This window comes from Neofelis nebulosa, chromosome 17 (assembly GCF_028018385.1).
Source record: "Neofelis nebulosa isolate mNeoNeb1 chromosome 17, mNeoNeb1.pri, whole genome shotgun sequence".
Classification (NCBI taxonomy): domain Eukaryota; kingdom Metazoa; phylum Chordata; class Mammalia; order Carnivora; family Felidae; genus Neofelis; species Neofelis nebulosa.
The window spans coordinates 61,886,139-61,899,551 of NC_080798.1; the positions used below are offsets into that span (position 1 = coordinate 61,886,139).

General features: G+C 47.6%; 1 protein-coding gene across 10 annotated transcripts in view; it reads right to left on the reverse strand.

Annotated features, from left to right (window-relative positions):
* FANCA (FA complementation group A) overlaps positions 1 to 13,413 on the reverse strand; it is a 61,850-nt gene that overhangs the window by 26,962 nt on the left and 21,475 nt on the right. For all 10 annotated transcript variants that reach the window (XR_009256271.1, XR_009256272.1, XM_058709579.1 and 7 more), the window contains 6 exons: positions 8,175 to 8,285; positions 6,450 to 6,545; positions 6,284 to 6,343; positions 5,341 to 5,429; positions 4,583 to 4,643; positions 4,454 to 4,503 (listed from right to left, as the gene is read on the reverse strand). Coding sequence is in view for 8 of the 10 variants with exons in the window: in XM_058709579.1 (XP_058565562.1) it covers positions 4,454 to 4,503; positions 4,583 to 4,643; positions 5,341 to 5,429; positions 6,284 to 6,343; positions 6,450 to 6,545; positions 8,175 to 8,285 (467 nt within the window). In the remaining 2 variants the exon portion in view is untranslated. The remainder of the gene's footprint in view (positions 1 to 4,453; positions 4,504 to 4,582; positions 4,644 to 5,340; positions 5,430 to 6,283; positions 6,344 to 6,449; positions 6,546 to 8,174; positions 8,286 to 13,413) is intronic.

Genomic DNA, 13,413 nt, shown 5'->3' on the forward strand with positions numbered 1-13,413 from the left:
CATAGGCTTCAAAATGCATAAAGACAAATCTGACAGAATTACAAGGAGAAAATGACAAAACCACAAAAACATCCTTAATAAACCGATAAACCAAAGTGACAGAATTCTGGTCAAGATACAGAAAACTTGGGAACAAGTACAATTTAACAGACAGACCCTATACCTCCAAAGTAAAGAATACAAAGGAAATGTTTACAAATGCTGAACACGTACGAGATCTAAGGGAAAGTCTCAAAACAAAATCCATCAGGGCACCTGGGTGCTACAGTCAGTTAAGCATCCAACTAAGGCTCAGGTCATGATCTCATGGTTGAGGAATTCCAGCCCCACTTCGGGATACGCACTCTCTCTCCCTCTCTCTCAGCCCCTTGCTCACTCACGCTCTCTCAAAATAAGTAAATAAATACATACATACATACATAAATATTTTAAAAATCCGTAAAAAGCAAATCATCTTTGAAAATAATGTAATTAGAAATTAACAATAAAAGCTCAGGGGCAAACACCTATATGTTCGGAAAATGTTTTAATTCGTTTATAACTAACTCATAATTACAAGAAAACCATAACACAAGTAATAAAATATCTAGAACTGAATGACAATGTAAGAACTATATGTTGAAACTTCTGGAAGGCACTGAAGTTAACACTTAGAGGTAAACTTTATTAAGCTACGCCTCTATTAAAACACAAGAAAGAGGGGCACGTGAGTGGCTCAGTCAGTTAAGCGTCCAAATTTGGCTTAGGTCATGATCTCACAGCCCACGGGCTCTGTGCTGACAGCTCAGAGCCTGGAGCCTGCTTCAGATCTGTGTCTCCCTGTCTCTGCTCCTCCCCTGCTTGTGCCCTGTCTCTCTCTCTCAAAATAAATAAGCAAAACCAAACCAAAACAAAACTAAACTAAAACATAAGAAAGACTGTAAAACACTGAGTTAAACAACCAGCTTAAGAACTTAAGAACGACAGCGTGAAGTCAAAGAAAGCAGGAAATAATAAGGGTGCCCACGGGGCTCAGTAGGTAAAGCCTCCGACTCTCGATTTGGGCTCAGGTCACGATCCCACAGCTTGTGGGCCTGAGCCCCCTGTCAAGGTCTGCACTGGCAGTGCGGAGTCTGCCTGGGATTCTCTCTCCCTCTCTGCCCCTCCCTGGCTGTCATGCACTCTCTCTAAATAAATAAACAAGAAAAAAAAAAAAAAAGAAAGAAAGAAACCGATTCAGTTGTCAATAGTTTGCCTCTGAGACAGACATGAGGAAAAGATATTATAGCCAAGTTTTATCAAACTTTAAGAGACGCAGAATCCTTGTGCTACATGAATTGTTTCAGAAGACAGGAAAGAGGGAAGGCTACCCAATTCATTCCATGAGAATGGAATACAGCCTTGATGCCAAAGCAGCCAACATGAATTAAAAAAAAGTATGAGACACAGATGCAAAAATCCTAAATAAAGTCATCATGAAACCACGTTCAACAGCCCATGTGATAAAAAATCGTTACAAAGCAGGTGATCCACAATGCAAGGAAAGTGGAAAAATCACTGTAATCTATCACATATTTCACAGCAGCAAAAACCACCTTCAGAGATGCAAAAAAACATAAATTGATGCTAAAAGTCCTTAGCAAATCTGCAGAGGGAATTTTCTGAATATGTTAAAGGAAATGAAAATATAAAGACTACAGGGGCACCTAGGGGGCTCAGTCGGTTAATCATCTGACTTTGGCTCAGGTCACGATCTCACGATTCGTGAGTTCGAGCCCCGCGTCGGGCTCTGTGCTGGCAGCTCAGAGCCTGGAACCTGCTTCGGGTTCTGTGTCTCCCTCTCTCTCTGCCCCTCCCCCCACTCGCACTCTGTCTCTCTCTCCCAGAAATAAACAAACACTAATTTTTTTTTTAAATATACAGACTACAGCAAATAGAAATACTGGTAAGACATCAGAAGCATTCCTATTTCAGTCAGAAACAACACACGATGCCAGCTTATTCTACAATTTCATGTTACACTAAGAAGCCTACCCAATTTAACAAGACAAAAACTAAAAGGCATAAAAATCAGAAAAGACAAACTTATTCGACATAGAAATCTACTGTGCTCATCTACAGAGAAAATCAACTAATCACCTACTATAAATAAGTTCAGCAGGGTTACTTGATACAGGAGTACCTATACTTCAATAATCAATGAAAAAAAATTTTTTTAAACCCCAGAAGATAATATGCTATTCACAACAACAAAATCTAGGTACCCAGTAGCAAATCTAACTAAAAATTTACAAGATAGAAAAATCTACTACTGAAAAGCTTAAATAGATATGCGATGTTCATAGAAACAAAGTTACAATAAAGTCAACTACCCAATATTAATCCATAAATTAAGGAAATTCCACTAAAAATTCAGAGTTTAAAATTTTTTGAGTTTGAGAGAGAAAGAGAGAGAGAATGAGAGAGACAGAGACAGAGACAGAGAGAGAGAGAGAGAGAGAGAGAGAGAATAAACAGTGGAAGGGCAGAGAGAAAGGAAGACACAGACTTCAAAGCAGGCTCCGTGCTGTCAGCACAGAGCCCAATGTGAGGCTCGATCTCACGAACCATGGGATCATGGCCTGAGCCAAAACCCAGAGTCGTACACTTAACCAATTGAGCCTCCCAGGCACCCCTAAAAATTTGGAATTTTCATGGATACACATCCAAGGACATTCACTGAAGCACTATTAAAAGAGCATTATAATGGAGTTAACCTAAGAGTTCTGTTCTAGGGGGTGGATAAATTAATCAAGGTAGTCACGCTGCAGGCCACAGCACCCCCGGGGTTGTGCAACATGGCAGCTGGTTGCCACAGAACAGAATTCTATGCTATTGGTCAAGTGACCCAGAGCCATCAGGGTGAGTGAAAACACCAACTGCAGAGGGACACGGGGTGATATGTGCATGTATACACACATACTTTGTACCTTTAAATATATGTAATAAAATTAAAAATAGAAAAAGATTGGGGCACCTGGGTGGCTTAGTTGGTTAAGCGTCCAACTCTTGATTTAGGCTCAGGTCATGATCTCATGGTTCAAAGTCCGAGTCCCGTGTCAGCTTCCGCACTGGTAGTGCAGAGCCTGCTTGGGATCCTCTCTCTCCCTCTCTGTTACTCCCTGGCTCACTCTGTCTCTCTTAAAAATAAATTTTAAAATGTTTAAAAAAAATAAATAAAAAGGGGCACCTGGGTGGCTCAGTCGGTTAAGTGTCCGACTTCGGCTCAGGCCATGATCTCATGGTTTGTAAGTTTGAGCCCTGTGTCAGGCTCTGTGCCGACAGCTTGGCGGAGCCTGGAGCCTCCTTCGGATTCTGTGTCTCCCTCTCTCTCTGCCCCTCCCCCGCTCATGCTCTGTCTCTGTCTCCTTCAAAAATAAATAAAAACATTAAAAAAATTTTTCTTAAAAAAATAAAAACAGGGGCGCCTGGGTGGCTCAGTCGGTTGGGCATCCGACTCCAGCTCAGGTCACGATCTCACGGTCCGTGAGTTCGAGCCCCGCATCAGGCTCTGGGCTGATGGCTCAGAGCCTGGAGCCTGCTTCCAATTCTGTGTCTCCCTCTCTCTCTGCCCCTCCCCCGTTCATGCTCTGTCTCTCTCTGTCTCAAAAATAAATAAACGTTAAAAAAAAAAAATTTTTTTTTTTAAATAAAAAAATAAAAAATAAAAACAAATAAATAAAAAGATTATACGTGAACCTCAGGATAATGGTTTCCTTAGAGAGGGAAAATGGAAAGCAGGTCAGGGAGCTGGATTGAGAAGGGTTTCAACAATACCTATACAATTTTATTTTGAACAAAAACATAAAAAAGGAAAGGCACAGCAAAGCATGAATGTGAGTGAGGCACAGGAGCACTTTTTGCACGGGTCTCTGTACTTCTGGATTCTTTTACACACAAAATAAATAAAAATAAGGATCCCAGAGAATAGTCCTATTATATATAAGATGACAAAGTTTACTTTTACGTTCTAGCCTCATTCTCCTCGACCTTCTTATCGCTGTGTTGTAAGAGGGTTACTGGGAAGCAGGATTTACAGGAAGGAAGACAGAGAAGCTGGTCAACTCTCGGCTGGGGGAGATCCTAGCGTGAGCTGGGAAGCCAAGGCTGCGTGCCCTGCCCTGCGGTCTCAGGTCCGGCCGAACCTGCTGCAGAGCAAGGCTCCGAGTCTCCCTGTTCTCTTCTTTCTTGGCTTAAATTCTTTCACAGCGATTATGGACCAATCACCTGACTTTCTTGAATCCCCACACTGATAATCCTCAGTGAAAAATGATAGTCAGTATCAAAAATATTTTCTTTTTAAAATCTTAACCAACTGATTTTGAGCCAATAGTTTATAAATAAAACCCATGAGATGAAACGCATTCCTCCACACAAGAGGCACAACCCTTTACATTTGTCAAGAACCCTCCCGGAAGCAGGTGTCCTCACGTACCTCCTCAGGGACTCGATCAAGGCCGCTCTGGGATCAGGCGTTTTCGGGAGCTGCGGGGGAAGATGGGAGTCAAGTGAGGCACCCGCTCTCTGCCAGCAGGGCCCCAGGCCCGCGACCGCACGTACTGACCGCTCGAGGCGTGAGGAGGGCAGGGAGAAAGTGAGCCGTGTAGTAGGGTCTCCTGAAGATGCTGCAGCACAGGAGAGCAGGGTAGGAGGGTCACACACTCGTTCAGACGACACAGGCATTAGGGCCCCTTACTGACAACGATGAAATCCATTTCCACGGACACTCACTACATTTCAGAGGCTGTCTCACATCCTATCACGTGGCTGTGACATCACGCCACAGTTTTAAGTCTTCTTTTTCACCGTTTTGGGACATTTCCCACACAGGGAAGCAACAAGCTCACGTCCCAGGGAATCTGGAAGGCACTCTGCCCACCGCACAGCCGTGCGATCTGGGCCGGTCACTTCAGGTCAGCTGGGGGCGCTCCCCTGGGGCTGAGCTCGGAATCCTGGGAGCGGGGGTCAGGTCACAGCTCTGAGAAGCAAGGCCTTCGAAAAGCTGCCGCACACTGACAGTAACCACAGCTGAAAACGTTTCAGGACCACACAAAACCCACAACAATTTTGCTATTCGATTCTGTCCTGGCTGCACTTCGGTCACCCATGAAGCATCAGTAACAAAGTTATTGCCCTAAACCCCCTAAATGGGGGCCCTTCTCCACACTACCTGTCAGCTTTTATCAAGAAAACAAGGTTCACAGAAAGGCTCTGCGCGACTTTTGCTGGACGTCTACCCTTGGAGACCCACAAATAGGAAAGCCATTCTACTCCGACTGGCTCTGAGAACAGACAGGACGGCTCGGGGAAGCACGACCCTACCTGGCCTCCATGACTGCGGAGGGGATTCTCCCTGTGTGTTCAAACACTGCGATGGCCTTCTCCACATCCTGGTGCGCTTGGCTGTGGGGCTGGCTCCGTACAGGGAGGGTGGGAAGGGAACACAGGATGTGGAAGAAAAGACACTGAGAAGGGTGTCATGAGCCTCCCCTCGAGCACAGCTCTGCCATGTCAACGTGGATGGCGAGTGCTCACTGCCAGCACGGCAAGGGAACGTTCCAACCATTACCAGCAAGACCACACAAAGGCACCAGCCGCTGTTTCCTGCTCTCAGAGAGCTCGCGTCTGGCAATGAGCCGCCCCACTAACCACTCGACACGTCTGGGACCCTCTGCCACCCTCCCGGGTCCCCCTAGGAGAATAAAAGGGTCTAAAGAAAGATCTGAAGTGGGAAGGGGAAGAGTCTTAACTTTTGAGACTTAAAAAAAAATGTGAAATGACTTATGAGCAGCAAGAAATCTTAAATGGACAGCTGCATTAAACACTTAACAAATATTCACCGAACGAGTTACGGGCCGCTGTGAGGGCTCTCCGGCAGCTCACAGCTTTTACAAAGCTTTTGAGGCTCTCAAAACAACGCATACAAACACCATACGGACTTCTGACTTCTGCTTTACGTAAATATAGTTAACGTTTTTTTCTGTAATTCTTAGAAAAACGTGATCTTCCCCCTACCCCGTTTGAAAGACCTCCTGCTCTATGCAAACCCACATGAACCAAGATCTAAATGACAGACTTTCCTTCACACAGTGACCTGCTTTGCTCCTGCTCTGAAAAGGGCAGAGCATCACAGAGTAAGTACCTGCCAGTTAGCTCCCACCCTCAAGCTGCACCAGAAAGAAAAGGCTCAAACGCTCAGCTCAGAGTGAGCTTGGTGAGCACAGGCGACAGGCCACAAGGGGCGGTAGAACCGAGCTGACATTACCTCTGTCACATCCCTGGCTGAAGACAGATCCTCGTAGAGGCCCATGTTTTCCAGAGAAACCTGCAGAGGGGACGTGTTTGGGGATGGGAGGACCAGGCAGGCGCTGGGCTCTGCGGGGAAAGGCTGAGGAAGGAGCTGTTGCTGGGGAGGGGAGGCCAGGACTCGCCTTCAGGTCGGCCAGACGCGTCTTGGCCAGCGTGACATAGTCTGTGAGGAGCGAGCGGTACTTGCTTGGCACCAGCGGTGGGTGGAGAATGTGCGCCTGCGGGCAGATGGCAGATGGCAGGTGACACCAGCCCATGAACTGCTGGTGACTTTCCGGGGAGGCAGCAACAGCCTGCTTCCGAAAGCTGCACTTGTTGGACGTCGGGAGGGTCCAAGGGTTAGCCAAAGACCCTGGGGGCTGAAGCCAGAGGTGGGACAGAATCCCAGGGTCTTTACCTGCTCCCACGGACATCCATGGAGCAGAAGAGGAACGGAAGAGGCGTTCAGAAGAGGGCCATGCCAGGGAGAGCATGGGGTGGGGCCCACCCACAGAGCCGGCCCCTCACCCACCGCACCCCAGCGCCCCCGCTCAGGCGCTGTCCTCCAGGGCTGCGGCTACAGCACCACCACAGCAGTGCCCAGGAGACAAGGGGTCAAGTCCCCACGGAAGGGTGGGAAGGAAGTTCTGGGCTTCACTCAGTGGCGGCAAGTTCTTTATTCTCCTTCCTCCATCCCGTCAGATGTATTCTTTGGAACGTAAGGCAAATGTCGTATTTACAAAAAAAGAAGTGAAAATCAGACTCCAGGTGCCCTACCCGCCCAAAGAATGCTGGCTATAGTCATCTCATTTTAGAAAAGAAAGCTTGGGGCGCCTGGGTGGCTCAGTCGGTTAAGCGGCCGACTTCGGCTCATGTCATGATCTCGCGGTCCGTGGGTTCGAGCCCCGCGTCAGGCTCTGTGCTGACAGCTCAGAGCCTAGAGCCTGTTTCAGATTCTGTGTCTCCCTCTCTCTGACCCTCCCCCGTTCATGCTCTGTCTCAAAAATAAATAAACATTAAAAAAAAATTTTTTTTAAATAAAATAAGAAAGAAAGCTTGCAATAAGGCATTTTTAATAACGAGATTCGTATAGATTTGTTACTAAAAATGCACACTCAGGGCACCTAGGGGGCTCAGTTGGTTGAGCGTCCACCTTTGGCTCAGGTCACCATCTCACATTCGTGAGTTCGAGCCCCACGTCGAGCTCGCTGCTGCTGGCGCAAAGCCCGCTTCGGATCTTCTGTCTCCCTCTCTCACTGCCCCTTCCCCGTTTGTGCATGCTCCCTCAAAATAAATAAACTTAAGACATTTAATAAAAAGATAATAAATTATGAAGGTCTTCCCCCCTGGAAGTAACGGCCACGGGCACTTTGGGGTATATCCTTCCGGTTCTTCTTTGATATAAAAATGCATCATTTTATATGGTAACTGACCGGAATTTAAATAAAACTTGAAGCTACAAAAAGAACAGAAAAGAAAAAATACCTATTTTAAAACTTTTTTTTTTTAATTTTTCTTAACGTTTATGTATTTTTACGAGAGGAGGAGATAGAGCATAAGCAGAAGACGGAAAGAGAGGAAGGAAAAAGACGTATCATTTTAAAAGCACACACACGGGGCTGGACCGCACATGCACGTGCTCCTCCCGCTGAGCGGGGGCTGGGGACACCCTCCTGGGCCCGCAACAGACCCGCCCCACCCTCTGCACTCGACACCGCGCTCACCGACCACCTGCCAGCGACGCGCGCCGGCTGGTTCCCGGGCGATCGACCGTCCCAAACGTGGCCCCGGTGCCCAGGGCACGATGACTTCCCTCCTTTGAGGCCTGCACGGAGGAGGGACGCCCGGGCGGCTGGGACTGCACTCACCTGCATGTACCGGGGCGCCTCAAAGGGCACGAGGTCTGACAGGAACTTGAAGAGGAAGACCAGCGTCTTCTTGCTGCAACAGTGGGAGCCCCTTGAGCTCCCAAAGGAGGCCTGGAGGGAGAGGCCGGCGTGAGGGCCAGGTGGCCGGCTCCACGAGGGGCTGTGCCCGCCACACAGCGATCTGTCACACGGCGCCTGGCGGCAGCCGTGCCTCCGCCACAGAAACAGAAACTCAATTGCAATGAAAGGGAAACAGAGCCGCTTGGGGCCCTGAAATCTTACGCTATGGCTTTGCCTGACTGAAGAGACGGGCTGAGGGGTTATTTAAAACGACAAGTTATGGGGCACCTGCGTGGCTCAGTCGGTTAAGCAGCCGACTTCAGCTCAGGTCATGATGTCTGTGAGTTTGAGACCCGGGTCGGGCTCTGTGCTGACAGCTCAGAGCCTGGAGCTGCTTCGGTTTCTGTGTCTCGCTTGGTCTCTGCCCCTCCCCCACTCACACTTCGTGTCTCTCTCTCTCTCTCTCTCTCTCAAAAGTAAATAAATGAAAAGGTAAAACTACATTCCTAGGGGAACCTGGGTGGCTCAGTCAGTTAAGTGTCTGACTTGGGCTCAGGTCATGATCTTGCAGTTCGTGAGTTCAAGCCCCACATCAGACTCTGTGCTGACAGCTCAGAGCCTGGAGCTGCTTCGGTTTCTGTGTCTCCCTCTCTCTCTGCCCCTCCCCCGCTTGTGCTCTTTCTCTCTCAAAAATAAATAATAAACATTAAAAAATTAAAAAAAAATACATTCCTATAGGGGCACCTGGGTGGCTCAGTCAGTTGAATGTCCAACTCTTGGTTTTGGCTCAGGTCATGATCCCAGAGTTGTGGGATCGAGCCCCAAGTTAGGTTCTGCACTGAACACAGAGAGCCTGCTTGGGATTCTCTCTCCCCCCATCTCTCTGTCCCCACCCCAGCTTCCTCTGAAATAAAATAAATAAATAAATAAATAGTACCATATATACACATTCCTATAGAAAACAGTAACTGTGGCCTCTTTTTGTGACCCTCGGAGACACAGTGCATTAGCTCCCCTAACAAGGACCCTTTCCTAAACATACACATTCTACATGATGAAGCCACTTCTTTTTTTTTTAAATTTTTTTTTTTTCAACGTTTTTTTATTTATTATTTTTGGGACAGAGAGAGACAGAGCATGAACGGGGGAGGGGCAGAGAGAGAGGGACACACAGAATCGGAAACAGGCTCCAGGCTCCGAGCCATCAGCCCAGAGCCTGACGCGGGGCTCGAACTCACAGACCGCGAGATCGTGACCTGGCTGAAGTCGGACGCTTAACCGACTGCGCCACCCAGGCGCCCATGATGAAGCCACTTCTGAACACAGAGAAACTCTCACTCTTCTGTGAGGAGACAACGTCACTGCAGGGGAAGTGGCCAAGGAGGACAACTCCTCAGGACACCGAACCCAGCTTTCCTGGGAGGGAACCGAGGGCTCCCAGGGAGTGTCGGCAATTCCAGAACGGCCAATGGACCCAAAGAGCCAGTGAGCCTCTGCCAAGAGAACCCAACACCCAGCCACACCAGGTCCTGCCCCAGCCCAGCCCACCAGAACTATGCAGCCACTGCTCCTGTGGCGGGAGGCCGGCCGAGCACTTCTGTCAGAGCACACAACATACCTGTGTGGGAGGAGGGTGCAGACAGACAGGCAGACACAAAAAGCCACCAGATACGGGGAAGATGGCGGAACAGGAGGGCCCGAGACTCCCCTCGTCCCACGAACGCAACGAGGTAACTATCAAATCATCCCAAGTGCCCCAGAAATCAACCTGAAGACCGGCAGAACGAGAAGAGATGTGGTTTGGGAGAGAAACAGATGACGGCCACTGTGCCGGGACGGAGCCGCCTCTGCAGGGAAGGATGAGGACAGAATGCACACAGGGGAGCTCATGCGAAGACGGAGCCCCACGGCAACCGGCTCGGAAGGCGAGAGGGCCCATTCAAGTTCTTGCAATCAGCAGGGCTTCAGGCCTAGAGTTCTAAAGGGCAGGGGCTTGGCTCAGGGAGAGTCCGGAAGGCACTGTGCTGCTCCAGGAGAGAAGGCAGGCGAACAGCCCAGGGACCGGAGCCATGGAAACCGTGATCTGAAGAGACCTGAAGAGCCCCCGGAGCACACAGGGCGAGGTGATTTGCTCATCTCAGAGGGCTGGGCCCAGAGAGACCATGTTCACAGAGAGACCCCCTCCAGGAACAAAGACTTGACAGGCGCCACCTCCCTCCCGCCCCTCAGCACAAGCACAGGGACGCCTGCGGGAACCAGCGGAGTCGGGCACCACTTGCTTCCTAACTTGCTCACACCAAACACTCAACCCCCGCCCCCCCAACCCCGTCACCCCCGCCACACGCTCCAGCGCAGCTGCCCTTCCCAGCAGGCCCCCTTCCCCCAGAAGACCGGCCCAAACCCCTGCTCACACCGCTGTCTCGCCACCAGGGAGTTCCGCGAGGCCTCGCTTCCACAATCTCATTTCACAAGCAGACCAGAGCACCGCTACTTAAAACGCGCCACATTCAGACCAATCACTGCCCACAAGAGGCAAAGAGCCTCTGCAGACAACTGGCCTGAAGGATAAAGCAGCCAGGACACAACAGCAGAGCACACGCTGCACACACTGGGGACAGGAGACATGACACTGAAGGGCAGTCCGGGACCTCTTCAGAAGACCGTTACCCTCAAGATCAGGAGACTGACTTTCCTAACACACAGAAGTAGGTGCAGAGACTTAGACAAAATAAGAAGACACAGGAATCTGTTCCAAATGAAAGGACAGGACAAGACCACAGCTGGAGATCGAAGGGAGGCAACTGTAAGTAACATGGCTGATGGCCAATTTAAGCAACAATCCTAAGGATACTCACGGGACTTGAGAAAAGAGTGGAGGACATCAGTGAGACCATTAACACAGACATAAGGAATAACACAGCAGAAATAAAGGGTTAAATTAAAAAAAAGAAAGAAAGAAACACACTAGATGGAATGAAGGGCAGGCTGGAAGATGCAGAGGAATGAATCAATGACCTAGAAGACAGAGTAATGGAAAGCAATGAAACTCAACAAAAGAGAGAAAGAAAAATTATGCAACATGAGAACAGAATTAGGGAACTCAGTGACTCCTTCAAATGTAATAACATTAGCATTAAAGGAGTCCCAGAAGAAAAAGAGTGAGAAAAGGGAGCAGAGAATTTCTTTGAAGAAATAATAGCTGCAAATGCCCTTAATCTAAGGAAGGAAATAGATAACCAGATCGAAGTGGCACATAGAAGATCCATCAAAATCAACAAAAGCAGATCCACACTAAGACATGTTGTAATTAAATTTGTGAAATATAGTGAGAAAGAAAATATTTTAAAAGAACCATAACAGAGGAAAACTGCTACATACAAAGGAAACCCCATAAGGCTTTCAGAACATTTTTCGGCAGAAACTTTCCAAGCCGGAAGGGAGGGGCTTGGTATATTCAAAGTGCTGAAAGGGAAAATTCTTCAACCAAGAATACCCTATCCAGCAAGGGATACTCTATTCATATACTCTATTCAGAATAGAGGAAAAGGGGCACCTGGGTGGCTCAGTCAGTTAAGCATCTGACTTGGGCTCAGGTCATGATCTCATGGTTCGTGAGTTTGAGCCCCTCATCAGGCTCTTTGCTGACAGCTAGGAGCCTGGAGCCTGCTTCAGATTCTGTGTCTCTCCATCTCTCGGCCCCTCCCCTGCTCACGCTGTGTGTCCGTCTCTCAATAATAAATAAATGTTAAAAAAAAATTTTTTTTTAAATGGGAAGACATGAACAAACCTTTCTACAAAGACATACAGATGGCCATCAGACACATGAAAAGATGCTCAACATCACTCATCATCAGGGAAATGCAAATCAAAACTACAATGAGATACTAACCCACACCTGTCAGAATGGCTAAAATTAACAACACAAAAAACAATGGGTGTGGGAGAGGATGCGGAGAAAAGGGGAACAATTTGCACAGTTGGTGGGAATGCAAAATGGTGCAGCCGCTCTGGAGAACAGTGTGGAGGTTTCTCAAACAGTTAAAAATAGAATTACCCTACAACCCACCAATTACACAACTAGGTTATTTATCCAAAGGCTACAAAAATACTCATTCAAAGGGGTACGTGCACGCCAATGTTTACAGTAGCATTATCTACAACAGCCATTATGGAAAGAGCCCAGACGTCCACTGACTGATGAGTGGATAAAGAAGATGTGGTACATACACCATAAACATTACTGAACCATCAAAAAGAATGAAATCCTGCCGTTTGCAAAGACGTGGATGGAGCTAGAACGTATTATCCTAAGCAAAATAAGTCAGTCAGAAAAGACAAATACCATCTGATTTCACCCATATGTGGAATTTAGGAAATAGAGGTGCCTGAGGGCTGAGTCCGTTGAGGACTGCCCCCACATCACCATTCAGCTCCCACCCAAGTACAGGGCCACCAACTCCCTCCTCTAAGGTGTCTGTCTACACAGAAGGGTTACCGACCCTTGGCAACATCCGTTCAAATCAAGAGTGAGCCTCAATGACACCCTGGAAACAGGAATAAAAACAAGCTACCACTCAGTCACTTGAGCGTCTGACTCTTGATTTTGGCTTAAGTCATGATCTCATAGTTCGAGGGTTTGAGTTCCACATGGGGCTCCATGCTGACAGTGTGGAGCCTGCTTGGAATTCTCTCTTGCTCTCTCTCTCTCTCTGCCTGTCCCCTGCTCGAAGATGTTCTCTAAATAAATACATAAAGAAACAAGTAAAAAAATTAAAAAATTAAAAAAAAAAGCCACCAGAGGAGACCCACAGCTTATTCGAAGTGTTTATGTCAAGTACCTAAAATAACACACACACCTCCGAATCTGGGGTTACAACAGCATTTAGTGTCACGTCAGAGAAAAAAGTTTTTTTCATTAGAAAAATTACATCTAAGTACATACCATGATGAGCTAAGAACCGTAATTCAGGACCCCAAAGGGCTCAAATTTAAAATCATCACATTGGCCTATTTACATTAACACTCTTGAAAATAAAGATTAAAACAGATCTTTAAACACTGAACATACACTTAAACATCTGTAAAACTCGCACAAGCATTCACCTAAATTGGGTACATTTTATGTAAATTCGATCTCCATAAACTTGATTTAAAAGGTAAAAGGAAAAACAAAACAAAA